Source organism: Lathamus discolor, chromosome 1 (assembly GCF_037157495.1).
Source record: "Lathamus discolor isolate bLatDis1 chromosome 1, bLatDis1.hap1, whole genome shotgun sequence".
Classification (NCBI taxonomy): Eukaryota; Metazoa; Chordata; class Aves; order Psittaciformes; family Psittacidae; genus Lathamus; species Lathamus discolor.
Genome location: NC_088884.1, coordinates 83,432,945 through 83,448,407, shown reverse-complemented (window position 1 = coordinate 83,448,407; position 15,463 = coordinate 83,432,945). Strand labels below are relative to the sequence as shown.

Genomic DNA, 15,463 nt, shown 5'->3' with positions numbered 1-15,463 from the left:
GCCCAGGCATTTGAATCGACTGCTGAATTTGATAGCACTTTTTGTTGTTGTAAACCATAGAGTGAGCAATCAGAGGCAACAGAAACCCTGAATTTCTTGTTAGACAGGTTTGGCACTCTCACCTGAAGTTGAACAGAAAACACAGAGTGAGCTCTAGTCTACAGTGTATTGCAAAATCTGTGCTTAAGCTTAGGATGCAAAAAAAAAAAAAAAAAAATAAAAAGAAAAAATAAAAAGGCACTTCCGGAAAAGGTTCAGATTTTTCCTGATAAGTATTCTTCTACTTTGAAAGTGAAGCAAAATTCTAGTGTTTCCATCTAAGAAATTTGCAGTGGGGGTCCTTGAAAGAGGCATAAAGAACAACGTGCCCTGTGTATATATGTGTGTGTATATATGTACAAAAATATATATACAACCAGTACTGGCAATGACAGGACCAAAGTGATACTCTTTCATTTAATTTATATTTAAGCAAGTCATTCTCCCACTAGGTATCACTCACCTAAATAATTCCAAAACTTCATCTTTTATGCCCTTTACTACGTACTATGCAATGTACTCAGTCAGAAAATTACACTGATTTTATGGTTTTGTCAGTTCATCTGCTCTTAAGAACAAAAAAAACCCTCTCTTAAACCCTGTTTCTGGCAAGTACTACAGAGAAAGTTTTAACCTGCTAAAGTTCTTAACTGAATTTCCAGGAAAAACAACCAGCCTTTCACCTAGTAATTGAAATATCATACAGGAACTGCAGAAAAAGAAATACAAGGCTCAGAACAAAAGAAAATAAAAGTCAAACCATCTTTTCTAGCAATGTTACAACAAATCAGACTCTGCTTCCTTCTACTCTCCACACTACTTCAAGGGAAGGTTTATTAAGAGGCCTTACTGATTGCATTATTGTCAGCTCATTTTTATCTGAAGTTGAGCAAAAAGAGGAACATAAGCAGGAGACAGACTGTATGGCACAGACCAGAACATAATACTGTCATAATACTGGTACAGTACTGGTTCATCAGCCTGGTTCAGTCCCTACGTATGCTTGCATAAAGAGAGAAGAAATTCTAAGTCAGTATTGTTTACTGACTATAAAACAAACTACAGACAGATGGCCCAAGACTCCCATTGATGAGTTTAAGTATTTCTGCTCTCAAACTCTTCAAATTCATTGTAGAACCATTTTAATACCTACCTCCTGTCTGATCAAGGATAACTGTAGTGACATCCTACCATAAAGTTTACTATACTAGAAATATTCTTAGGTGCTCAAACAACTAAAAATGTATTGGTTCAAGTGTCAAATTCTCTTAACTGTGGATACAATAAAGAAGATAGATCAATTCATAAAAGCTAAAACTTTATTAAATGGAAAAAAGTTAACATTTGTGTGCTCTAACAACTGAAAACACTTCAGTGTTTCAGACCAGGTTAAGCAACCGATACTCACATCAAGCATAGCAGACAGAGATCCTACCGTAAGACATTTGAGATCAGAACAGATTATATGAATTTCTAATGAGGTTTAAGTTGCATCATTATTCTGATTAAAATAAACATTTGATGTTATAACATTGATTGCTCGAACACATTTTTGTCGTTTTCTTTTTCAACCTTCTGCATCAAACTTTATCAAAAATTTCAAACAAGAAGTTTAACATTTATCTAGAAGATTTTCACTGTATATGAAAAAAAAAAAATAAAACAAAGTAGCCTTACAAAGTGGCGTGGCTGACATGTAAAAGCAACAAACCAACAAAAGACCCCAAAAACAACAGTCTTAGCCAGCTTCACTCAACCAAGACACCACATTATCCTTTTTGACACTAAGATTAGAACACTTTTTCTTCCCCACAGGTATTTGAGAGCACCACGTGTTTATTCTTGTTGCTTATAACATTTTAGTTTAAACTGAGACTTATGTCCTTCTTATAAACCAAATTAACTGAAAAAATATAAAGATTATGTGTCATGTTTTTACACATCCCAAAAATATTCTCAAAAATGTTGGGCATCGGTCAGCAGCTGCATGATCTGTTGGATTTAACACAAAATCGGAGAATTAAAAAAATGATAAAATGAAAGTTTAGCTAGTAGCACAGCTCAGAAAAAGCATCGAAAGCTGTATTTTTGCAGGACATATGCAAACGCAGTAGTCCTACTTAGTGAGTACTAAAGAATATAAAAGTTTCCATTAAATACTGGAATTGAAACATGGCAAAGATAGTGTTTTAACTCAAAACTTTCCCCAGGTGTTTTCCTTTCAAATACCTTTGTTCACTCATACCCTTCTCACACCCCAGTCTGACACACTGAAATGCTTCCAGTTAATAAAGCACATTTTGTAATTATTTGTTTCTATTAAGCATGATTTATAATAGCTTCTCAAAGAATTAAAAACAGGGAGCTAATTTTAAAGGATAGGTTGCTTGATACATACTTTTCCTTGTAAACAGCTGTTCTTACCAAGTCACCATGGAGAAAGCCATGAAGAACTAAGTTCATGGAGCCTCCTCAGTATGCAAATGGTTTTTTTTAATTATTTGCATTATACTATAAATTTCTGAGACCACTGCAAGCCACACAAGCATCCAAAATGTGTCTCAAAGCCTTTTCTTCCACTTAACAGATTTCAAATTAGTATTCAACGTGAGTGTTGTAAGTCCAGAGCAGAAAGATGTAACTTCACAACCAACTATTTAAGCAGACCTCCTTGTCCTACCAGTATGGGAGCTAGAAATCTTTCCCAAAGACTTTTACTGGAATGTCGATACTAACAAATTCCCATCCCCAAATTTTTACTTTTGAAGGTGGCTACTGATGCAACTTCTTCCCCCTCAATATCACCTTCAGAGAATACCTTCCCTTCAAACAAATGCAAGAGCAAGAGAACATAGGGAAACAGCTATCTATCTTCCACATTCAAAAGAAAGAGGCAAGAGAAGCAAGAGAGAGAAGGGGGAAGTATTTAAATTTAGGTATTTACTTACTGAAACATAGAAAACACACTTATACAGGTACCACCACGTTGGCAGAAATCTCAGCAGTCAGGGCTGTAGAGCTTTGCTGTGGAGCCAGCATTTGCCTCAAGCTTCACAGGAGTTTTCTCCCTCTCTCACATGCACACATAAGCGCACTGAAGATCACTCTGAACTGCCAACCAAAGCGTATCTCAGGTTTAATGAAAAGTGTAATTCATTATAATAAGAGGCAGTGTAACATAAACACATGCAGGAAAAACAGGCTTAGCACAGCACCACAACAAACACTTGTTTTGATCCAGTACAACAAAACACTTGCAGACCACAGAAAAAAAGTAGGCTCAATTCCTTTAAAGTATGATGTGCACCAGGTAAAATTTGGACCTGTAAAACTTCTACCAAACAGTGACTTCTCTGTTGTCAAATCTTATAAAACACCAGCCTCTGGCCAGTTTGGAAGCGCCCCTCAATTCCAGGTACTGTGAAAAAGGAAAAGCAGCTGCGCAGCACCCTGACACAAGAGGACAATGAAATACTGGTAACAGGCCTCAAAATAATTCTTAAGAGGGCACAACAGCTATCTTTCGCAAAGGGAGCAGGCTTTGGGGAAAAAAATGCATCACTATTTCTAAAATAATGAAGCAACCGTCTACATAAAATTACAGTCGATCAGCATTTCCTTTGCTTTTTACCATCCTTCACACACCGTAGATACCAAAAATGAAGGACCACAGAAGAACTCACTTCCCTGTAATAACATCTTAAAAGTAAATTATTAACTTTATCTGCTATTACTACTCAATCACTAATTAAGACCAAAGGGAAGAAATATTACAGCTTCCAAAACAATGACCTAAAACTAGGCAAGTCAACTTACTGATTTGTTAACAGATAGCAAAAAGCTTGAGTGTTTTCAATGTCTTTCCCCTGGATTTCAATATTTCACGCAATAACTTACAGATTTTTTTGTGTTCTTAAACAATTATCCATTAATTCTTATAAGCGTTAAAAAACTTGGAAATGGTTTAAAAAAAAACCACTAAATCAGTATGCTCCCTCACAGTTTCACATCAGACAGTTCAAAATATCAACCATCAGCCTCACAGCCAAAAAGAAACTTCTAAGCGAAGCAGCTCCTAACATTCACATTTGATATTCTACCTGCCGGACTAACTTTGAAATAGGTTCATAAGCCAGGGTAATAAGCCCTGACAGACATGCACACGAGTCAGACAACATGCTTGCACAGGGTGAACTTTTGCCACCCTTCCCCCTGGGAGAAATTACATTGAGTTCGCTCCTAGGAAATCAGCTCTCACTCCTACTCCTTTTAGTGACTTTCCAGTGCCACTGTTCCTTTCTGCTTCATTTAGCCTCCACTCCTTTCTCTTCTGCAAGTACTCCCACCCTTTTAGCCTTCTTCAGCACACCACTACCTCCATCCTGTTCCTTCCACATCCAACCTACAAGCTGCTTTTTGGATGCAGTCCCACCTCTCCTCCTCTGACCCACACCCATTTCTTCCCATATCTAGAATCCTTCCACCTCCACACCCAGCTTCAGCATTGCAGCATTTTTGGTTCCTGAAACACTTTAGTGGAATAAAGAAGCAAATGTTTAAATAGATATAACAAATTTGCAGGCATTCCTACAAAGTCCTCCCATTCTGAACTGGTTTGCTCTCTACAAAGGTTAAAGGCACATATAATTCATCGTAGTGTTATACTCCAGTGCATCCATCTAGCCATATGCCATTATTTGAACTATTGGTCTTACCATGTAAGAATGAATCAAAAAAAGGCAAAGAAAAACTTTAGTCTTTCCTTAATTTTAGTAAAATAAAGATTAGAGGTAACAAAGAAAGAACTACGTTTCTGGCAGGAACACCGTGATTCTTGCTGATGGAAGAAAAACAGTCTGATATGTTCTTATTTATTTATTTTTTTATTCTATTTTTCTTTCAAGAAAGGGCTTCTCTGCAAACATGACTACTTGTTCTTTGATTTTTCTGGAGAAAGTCTCAGCTGAATGGGAGAGGATCTTTAGAATGCACATAAAAGACAAAGGTTCAAAGAAAAGCTGAATGCTCAATGAGCACAAGTTTATTTTTGTAAACAACAAAAACTCAAGGCTGAAAAGATCTTATCCCTTTTAATCACTTAAAATTTTTCTCACCTTAGCAATTCTCAAGCTACATGCCTACAATAAACAAACCTGCATTGATAAAAGTCTCTGTAAAAGCACAGAAAATTTCTATTTGATGCAACAGTGAACTCAGCTTTGGCTTGGGTTTGCTAATGCCTTGCTTCAACAAGCATCAGGTAAAAATTGTTCTGATAAATAGAAAAAGGTAAATTTCAAAACAAATTCCTAAAAATGAAACTTTAACCTCCTCAATTCATGAAGACTTTAAGAACTTTTTCAGTCAGCCTAACAGTTTACCTCAGAGTACTTCTGTAGAAGCTAAACCAGGTAGACTGATGAAACAAAATTCCTTAAATATCATCCCTGGATTGATTTCTAAAACAACTTTATTTGCTAAATTAATAACCTAAATAATACAAACCAGGTTAAAAAAAGAATCAACAGCAAAATCCTAACATATATTCAGAACTACTGAAGTGAAAAAAGAAGGAAAAAAGGCAAGCAAAGTAAGCAAATCCCTAAATTTATATACTCAGGTAATTCTATCCAGTAGTTAAGTGTTTCTCACACACACACATATGAGTAAATACACACACACACACAGAGAGAAAAATATGTATTTATATAATTTTGTAGCTCTCAAAACCAGTGCCTTGGTGCCTAATGACTATGTAGTCAGCATGAGGTATTAAAAACATCAAGATGAAAATTCTTATTGATCTCAACAGGTGAAGAGGTTGAAGCCTATGAACAGGTATGCCTTCTTTATTGACAACCATCATGCTGGGATTGCCACAGGAGTCCATTTTCTTACGCGCTTCTAAATAATCTAAATAACTTAATTTTCTATACTGCTATCCAGCTTAAATCTGTTCTGGGGATAAAGCCCTTAACTTTACAGAGCTCAATGAGTGCTCAATACAATTAAGCATAAATAACTAGTCCAGTGAAGTATTCTACGCAGAACAAAAGAAAATCTCAAATTTTTCAGCTCTATATTCCAGGTAGAAGTTCAGTTATTATATAAATAAAGATTACACCCAAACCAAGCATCACTTCAGAACAATTGACTGAGTTCCCATGAAGTGATGAGGAAAGGCTATCTGTGCATGTTTCTAACACTAAGCAAACAAAACCAGACCTGCTCACTCCCAAAGAAACAGAACACTTTAGCAATGTAACCACTTCTCATGAGAACGTATATAATATGATGGTACTGCATATTTTTTTAACTCCAAATGACAAATATCACCTTTTGTCATTAGCATTTATGGGGGATGGGGGGGGATGGAGGGAAGAATTCTGTCATCACCAAGTATCAGAATTCTACTAATTTAAATAAATAAATAAGTGAATAAATAAAATGCAAAAAGGGTCAAACTCCTAGCTAGCATCAACTTCAATTTACTAACACAACTCTATACAAAAATAAAGCTACCTTATGTAATGGAAACAACTCCTTATCTATGCCTGTTTCAGAATAGCTTTCCTTCTTAAAGCAAATTCAATGACATGTGGGGAAAAGAAACCCACCAAAAAAACGCAGACATGTAAAACAGTCACAATTTGGCATTTACTTACTCTGAAAACGTGTGTACAGATCCCAAGAAAATAGTGTCCTTTAAAAATAATTACATTTCTGTGCAGTCTATATCCTGAGTCATTTGTTTGAAATGCCAGTCCAAGGAATGTTACGATTTAGCTGACGATTATCTCAACATTATCCCAATTTGATTATACAGTGTTTACTACATCAAAGCCAAAAAAAGCACAGTAATAGATTCAATGACACACCCACTTGGAACACTGAAGACCTATTATTAAAGAACCATAAGAATTATTTTCAAAAGGTTTTTATTTTCAAACACAGTCTAGCGTAAGATCTTACCATAAAGCAGGGTTGTTAAATATTTTTATTCAACCCACATACTTGAAGCTGTGCCTCAGAAGTTAGGTGAAATTATTTATGTGACCAGGAAACTTGACTATCCTTGCCTGACTCTATTGGACACATTACAGAAATCCAACAGCCAAGTTTCACATGGCTGAATACACCAATAGCATGCCTTTAACATTCATTCCCTTGTAGCTTTGCAACTCATACTGGAACATAAAACAACATATTTCTTTCAGACCTGACCATGAACATGTTTTCAGTATTTTTAGTTTTAACACAGCCTTATTATTCCAAAATCAACATAATAAACTTGAATATTCAGCTAATATTCAGAATATTCAGCTAATCAGAATATTCAGCTAATCAGGACACCCAAATAAGCAGTTTACAGTTCAAAATCTGCATGTGGGGATGCCTGTATAGCACAAGGTCACAACACGCTGCGTTGTTTCCCACTCATGCAGGAGCACTACAGTAATTTAGATTCAGACAACTAGAATTATTATAATCAACACGTCTTCCAGATTTACACTGCCTAGGATTACAAGATAGTGATTATAATGTTGTCAGCCTGTCTACCTTAGCTCTCACATCTTCCCTAGCACTGGTAAGACTGAATGCTAGACAGCTTTAAAAGGAGTAGATATCATTGGGCAGTTTAAATTCAGCCTCAGAGGCCACACAACAAACACATATTTAATTAAGGAAGCCAAACTGGTCATACCATGTGAGCCTTTCAGCAGGCTTGACAGCACTATCCCTGCTACCCTCCTACATACACCTAATCGGAGAAGTGGTGTTTGTGCAACATGTTTTCAAAGATGCAGCAAAACTTTTAAATATAAACAGAGCTATTAAGTGCTGGCTATCAGCAAAACAATCAGCTTAATGTACCTCCTAACGCTTATGATAACACCTTGAACACCAAATCTTGTAAGTACAAGCACACACAAACAACCTACCACTTGGTTTGTCCATAAGTGCATCCATGAATACAATAGCTGTCCACACACTTTTTAAGAAAACCCAAGTTGCTATTTTCCAGGTACTGTAGCTAACACACTGTTCATAGGTTTATTCTATGAGAACAAGTTCCATCTGAAAGTCTAGAACTTTTTTATATTATATACATGCACAAATGCAACTTCTTTTATTTTCACTCGTTTTCATTTTTCTGAACAGAAAATTAGGTGAAAATCTTAGTACATTCCTGCCCTCAATCTACTGTAGCTCTTACCAGTCATTATACAATGCTAGTGTAATATAAATTACAAGCAGGCAGAATAGAACAGGAAACCATATAATTTATTAACAAGAAGTCCCCTCCCAGAGAGCACAGACCAATTCTGACCAGATTTTTGAAGCATTATCTTTCAGTATTTTTTTTTAATTTTTAGTATCACATCAACCATTTTCCTATATAAACCATGCAACACATACCTAACACCCATCTTACCATGTCTACAATGCAAATTAGAGACGCTACCTTCTGCTCAGCACTAAGACACAAATAAAGCTACATGCAACCTATAACTTCTATGTCTATTAGTAACCTTCACTCACAGAAGCTATCCCACTCATGACACTATTCATTTAAAGATGGCAAACCAAACATACGGTTTAGTGAGTAAAAATTCATGAAAAGGTTGAGAAAATGCTGAAAATTGTTAAATACCAGGAAAAAAAAAAAGCATATTAACTCGACAAACGTATGCAGGTGCCACTTTAAAATTTTCTGGATAAGGAGGATCTGACTATCTAAAGAGGAAAAACCTTGCAAGAAGTTTGTACAGATCTGATCAACACGACCTCTGGACTTCTACGTAAGAGCTCTATTTCCATGCCTCTCATTCAAAAAGAGAATACACATTGCAAGTCTACCACAGTGGACACACGCCTCAAAACGTACTAAAACCTGAACAAAACTAATAATGAAAATCTATGCTAAAAGCAGAAACAGAAGGTCTGCAAAGAAGACAGCCACATTAAACCTTCAGAGTGGCTTTAAACAACGCAGTAACTGGAGAACAGGGCCGAATCAAGACTCCTCCCGGTGATGAAGCAAGATTTGCCTTTCTGAAAGCATTTACAGTATGACAGTGTATACGCACAAGTGTCAAACAAAAAGACAAACTCAAGGTATTCTTGACTTGCAAGGATATTTGTTGCTAGATGATTACACTTACAGCAGAAATTTCATTTAAATTTGCATCTTTCAGCAGCTTTAACTTAAAAGTATTAAGAAAAACTCAAATTCTTTTAGCTGTGCAGAATTCAGTAAACAAAGGACTACATACGCTATGACAAACCTGAATACTCCCTTTAGATGTACAGCATAACATTTAAATTCAGCTCGGAACACATGGAAGATTACAGCAACATTTAGACAAACTAATTGAAAATTATAGTATTGTGACAGATAAACATTCAACTTACTTCACATAATATCTTGCACCTTCAAAAGTATAAGCTTCCTCCCAACCTGTGGGCAAGTCTGAAAAACAAGTAGCAAAACATTCCAATTAACTTTTGAAATGCTGCTAGGCATACTGGTCTACTCCGTAAAACTAAGGCAGCGAAAACACTGTGTGTCTGACTCCACATGTTGAAAGCTTTAGTCCTATAAACAAATATCCTAGAATTGACTTACAATACTGTCTCCATGTGAATTCTGTAATCCAAGAAAAGCTGTACACATGAAAACCTGATTTGGATGTCTCATTGTCAAATAATACCAATAAAAGTTTAAAGGTGTCCTTACTTCACAATGTTCCTTCCTTTCACCAGTAACTGGAACTCACTGTCACTGCCAGATCTTTCTGCCCTCAACTTCAGTAGCATCAAATTACCTGACAGGCAGAGACCTAAACAAAATCCACTTACTGAATTTGCATTACATGCAAGTCACAGCATCTTAACAGGCATGATATCAACTACACCACAGATCATCGACATTTTATTAGCGTAATTCTGCCACTGTTGTGACTAACAAGTGTTCCTGCAGTGTTTACAACTCCATTCAATTTTACATGAAAATAATCTTCAATGCAAAGCTAGTGGAGGAAGTGGGTATGTCTTTTCCTTCTTTATTGTCAGTCTTAAAAGTCAGAAGCCCATGTATAAAAAAACCCCACCACTAATGGTCTATTATCTTGAAGTAACAGCTTCCTGATGTAATGGAAGCTCTGAAGATATTGGGCAACTCTAGATACACCACTACCCTTAAAAGTTTGTGCCAGTTAATAAAACCAGCAATTGACTCATAGGACTCATTCACTGAATTACAAAAGAAAGAATGAATTTCCTAATTAAAAGAAAACACATTCAGTCTGGGTCATGTGACACTCTCCCCCCAGCTTACTTATTTGCTTTGGCTGGCTCTTTTCTTCACTCCTGTCTTCCATACAGCAAAAATCAAGGTGTCTTTCAATAATGGCACAGGGCAAAGTACAGCGAACAGGAAGTCTCCCTAGCAGAAGTATTTATGGCTGCTGTAAGAACTTTGCAAAAGATACTTTTCCAGTATTGAGATATTTCTCAAGGAATAAAAAGCACTTCAATTTATAATGGAGTACAAAGCTTTCCTCATCCTTTAGTAACTATCTCACAGTATTATTTAATAAGTATTTTTAATAAGAGCTTTACAATAATATACACTTCTAAAATAAATGTAATATGCTCAAAAATTGTTCCTTAAGTGAAGACTTATTTTAACATATTTTGACTGTGTTCCAAAACAAGAAATAAAGCCCAGAATTAATCAGTTTGATTATGTCTATGTAGAGAGACTCATTCACACACACACGACAGATGAAAACTACAGAAACCGATTTGTTTTGCAGATACTTCAGTATCTGATTGATAAATGATGCTTAGTATACCCAAGGTCATGCCTCACTCTTGTGCTCCAAAAAGAGTTTAATTACCTGGTAACAGCTGTGCTATGTTACACACTACATTCCAGATACTGAAAAGCAAACTGCACTTCCTTTAGAAGGCACTTAATGGCAGAAACAAATGAGATGCTTAAAAAATTACTGGGGAATCACCATCAGTCAGAGACACTAGCAATAGCTTAAAAAAAGCATTCATACTCAGCTAATGCTAGTGTCCAACAAGCAAAGTACAAGTACATCTACCCCCATGCATATTGCTGCAGATGAAAGCCAATCTGTACAATTAATCTGAGTACTGAAAGGGGGGGGGGGGGGGGGGAACGAGAACCTCAACAGCAATCTATAGTTCCATTTCCCGGCATTAAATGTCTTCTTACAAAGAACAGACCTTCACTCCAAACCAAACTGCAGAGTTCTAACAGCCAGAAACCTGTGATTTTTAAACTATCCCCAACTAAAAAAAAATACTAATAACAATATATACACATAAAAAATCCTGTCCAGTTTTCCAAAGAGCTGTTTCTCTGTTTCCAATTTCTTAATGCCCAAGTATTAACCAAACATAAAAAACAAATAATCTGATACAGTCCAATTCACTTGCTGATTTCCCTGCGATTATCCAAGTGACTACATACATAAAACTAACTGCACTCATTGCTACACTCCACCACCTCCCAGTGGCATATGCAGCCTGTGTGCAATTCCAGCAGTCAGAGTTTGGCTCTGGGTCTCCAGAGTGTCTGCTGTAAATCCTCCTCCTCCAGCACCTCCTGCTGCTACTTCCCCAGAGTGGAACAAACAGCAGTAGCAAAGAAGACCGATTCCACCCTCCTCCCTCCAAGTTATTCCTAATGTTTCAGTCCCTTTTTCTCCCACCTATTCCAACTCTCTCAGTCACTTAGAAACCACCCACACTCTCAGCCTAGATGGAACTGAAGGAAGGAAAAGGGTTTCTAGGTGACTGGTGAAATAAGCCTTTACATTTCTAGTATACCTATCATGGTTATATCTAGGTGCTGCTGGAAATAGAAATATGATGAGTAGTTTAATGCTAAACTGAGTAAGGATGCTATGCAGGTGAATAACCAGGGTAGCCTCTAAGAAGCACGAGAGGAATAAGGCGGTTTCTAATGGTAACTACATAATATTATAGGGGTGATACAAGGCAACATAAAGCAAGCAAAGAAAGAGAAATTACACAGACACGGAGGGAAACCTCGGGTGCAAAGGAACGCGTTTTAAGAGACCAGGCAAGCTGACAGCAAGCTGGACGTGCAAGGCTGCACTGTAAAGTCGCTCTTCACAGAACTGTTTGGGTTGGAAGGGACCTTAAAGATGATCCAGTTCCAACCTCCCTGCCATGGGACACCTTCCAGTAGACCAGGTCTCTCAGCCTGGGGACAAACAACTGCCAGAAGTGCGAGGAGCACGGCAGGCGCAGGATCAGGAGTTCTCTCGGGTGGCTGCGGCAGCACCAAGGCGGCTCCCAGGACCGGGCGGCTCCGGGGCCGCGGGCCGAAGCTAGAGGCGCTGCCCGCGCCGCGGGGGGATGGGGCGGGAGCCCAGGGGCCGGCCGCGGGCGCGGCGGGGCGACGGGCTACGCGAGACCCCGGGAAGCGGGAGGGGACGAGGAGGAAGAAAGCGGCGCTGGCAGGGCGGCCGGCTGGTGGCGGCCGTGCGGGCTAGGGTCGCGGGCGGGGGGGGAGCCCGGCCGCTCCGGTCCCCGGGCAGGACTCCTACCTGCGCTGCGGCGGTGCCCAGTGATCACGGCCTCTCCGGTGAGCGGGTGCAGCCAGGTCGTGCTCTTCGCCTCCTCGCTGCAGAGACGGACACACAGACCGAGTCAGGCAGGCGCAGCCCCACCGCCTTCCCCCCCAACCCTCCCGCCCCTCTCGGCCCCCCGCCCGCACAGCCCAGCCCAGCCCCGCTCCCCTCCTCGCCGTCCCCCCGCTCACTTGATGAAGAAGACACGGCCGCCCTGGCTGATCCCGTAACTCCAGCTGCCGGGCAGCGCCCGCAGCCGCTCCACGCTCAGCTCCGCCGGGGCCGCCATGGCCGAGCCGCCGCTACCAGCGCAGCCAGGGAGAGCCGAGAGGGGAGCGCGGAGGGAGGGGGACGAGGGGGATGAGGGGTGGGGGGGGGGGGTAGAAGAGGCGACACGGGCACGAGCACGAGCGAGCGCGTCACCGCCGCCGCCGCCAACACCTTGGGGAGGAGGAGGGCACAGCGCGAGGGGGCGGAGGGGATGCAGCGGCGTGCCCCGCCCCGCGCGGGCACGCCCCTCCCGCCGCGGGGGCGCGCCTCCTGCCCCCGCCGCGGCAGCTGGGGCGGGCCCGGCAGCGCGAGGGGGCCGCGGGAGGGGCGTCCTGCAGCGCGCCGGGCGGGGGGAGGCCGGGGCTCAGGAGTGCCGAGGCCCCGGCTGGCGGCGGAGGGCGCGGGGCTCGGCCGCGCAGGGTCCGGTAGCGCTGTGGGGATCGCGGGGGCCGGGGCTGCCCTGTGTGGCCGAGGCGGAGCTGAGGCGGAGCGGCGCGTTTCTTGTGGCCGCGGGAGGAATCCCGGGCTTCCGTCGTGGGGCTTGGCCTCTCCGCCGGCGCCGGCCCGGCCCCTCGACTAACAGGCGTGCGACCCCGCTTCGAGCGGCACCACCTCTGGTAATCCTTAATCGGGTTTTTGAGACACGCATTCCTATAGGAAATAAAAACTTTTCTCGAATTTCCGCCGGGGGCGTGTACGTTCTTCTTTTATCCTCAACTTAAAGCTTTTTGTAAATTTCTCCTATAAAGGTACAGTCTTCAGAAGCAGGAGTGAAGAGATGCCATATGTGGCCCCAAAGGTATCTAGGCTATGGCATGCATCTATGTTTTCAGTGTTCAGGGAGGTAGTAGTGATGGAGGTAAAATCCACATCTGCAAAAACAAGAGTGTGTATCTTTTTGTTCACAAGAATAATCTGGTTGCATGTACATTTATACATAGTTGTGCACACCTTTAGATTTAAGTTATACATGACCAATGTAAATGACTAAAATTGTGTCCTGGTTTAAACCCTGTCGGCAAATCAGCTGTGCAGTCTCTCTCTCACTCCCTCTCTTTTCTTCCCCCTGCTCCCAGAGGGATGGGAAGGAGAATCGAAAGAATGTAACTCCCACTGGTTGAGATAAGAACAGCCCAGTAACTAAAGTATCACACAAATCACTACTGCTACCACCAATAATAATAATGATAAAGAAAACAACAAGGGAAGAGAATACAATACTACCCGCTGACCAATAATACCCAGCCCAACCAAGCACCAGCCGATACCTAGTCCAGCCCCCCAGTGAACTAGCCCTTCCAGGTAACTCTTACATCCTGGGCATGGCGTGCTGTGGTATGGAATACTTCTTTGGTCAGTTTGGGTCAGGTGTCCTGTCTCTGCTTCCTCCTGGCTTCCCCTCCTCCCTGGCAGAGCATGAGGCTCAGAAAGTCCTTGGTTAGACTAAAACATTTGAGCAGTAACTAAAAACATCGGTGTTATCTGCACCGTTCCCAGGTTGAAAGTCAAAACACAGCGCTGCACCAGCTACTAAGAAGGAGAAAAAATGACTGCTACTGCTGAACCCAGGACAAAGTGTGTTGTGGCCGTGGTAGTTCTGGGAGAATCTTGACTTACAAAACAACTTTATGAATAAAGAGTGAAGCTGGGAAGCCTGGTGGTATCCCTGTGTCCACAAAAACATTGGAAGTTCACAGCTGACAGTATTCTGCCTAGCAGCCTTGTCTGCTCTCCCATTCTGAACACCCTGGGAGAAGTAAAATTCAACAGGAAAGTGTCTATGTGGCTTGGCTCTCACCATGCCATGTGGTCAAAGCCTTAAAACCCACTTTTTATTCCAGACCAGAAGAGCTGCGAACATGTGAGCAGATCTCAAGTTTTCTTTAAATAGCTGGATATAAGATAAAAATTCCTCCCTGACCAACAATACCCTTAATTTCCCTCACCACTGACAGCACTGGAGATTTATAGGGTACCAGAAAAAAGATATGCTGGAGAAAACACAAGTTATTCTATAAACAGCACCCTTCTCTCCTAAGAGAAAGAGCCCTTGGATGATGAGTAAAAGTGAATAATGACTTTTCCTCTAAAAGGTTGTGAAAAGCTGCCTGGCAACAGCATGAAGGAAATCACACAAGTTTTGGACTCCTGAGGTGGTAGTGGCCTTATCCTGATACTTCATCATGCCGCCTAGCTAGAGCAAAGAGCAAGTACTCTCGATCTCCAGAACACTGAATACCTTCCACTATAAGTTTTCCTCCTTAGTAGAGGAGGAATGCAGCACAGCTAGACTTACAGTGGCCCAGATGCTTAAGTTAGGTATTCAGGTAGGATTTAGGTGCATAAATCCTGCCTAATCCCAGCATGTGCTTTGCCAGACACCTTCCCTAGGCAGCTAGATTTTGCCAGTACATTGCCTTGCAGCCTTCATTCTGCTTTGTGTATGTTTAGAATTGATACCATCTTGGTAAAACCAAGAGTGCAGTACCTAAAATGTGCCAAAGCCTGGCTGA

General features: G+C 41.0%; 1 protein-coding gene across 15 annotated transcripts in view; it reads right to left on the bottom strand.

Annotated features, from left to right (window-relative positions):
* PLEKHA5 (pleckstrin homology domain containing A5) overlaps positions 1 to 13,097 on the bottom strand; it is a 153,956-nt gene extending 140,859 nt beyond the window's left edge. For 7 of the 15 annotated variants that reach the window (XR_010613590.1, XR_010613589.1, XR_010613593.1 and 4 more), the window contains exons 1-3: positions 12,872 to 13,097; positions 12,657 to 12,733; positions 9,457 to 9,514 (exon numbers count right to left, since the gene is read on the bottom strand). Coding sequence is in view for 11 of the 15 variants with exons in the window: in XM_065683515.1 (XP_065539587.1) it covers positions 9,457 to 9,514; positions 12,657 to 12,733; positions 12,872 to 12,969 (233 nt within the window). In the remaining 4 variants the exon portion in view is untranslated. The remainder of the gene's footprint in view (positions 1 to 9,456; positions 9,515 to 12,656; positions 12,734 to 12,871) is intronic. The other 8 variants (XM_065683429.1, XM_065683445.1, XM_065683438.1 and 5 more) reach the window with 6 other exon arrangements.
* Positions 13,098 to 15,463: the final 2,366 nt, after the last annotated feature.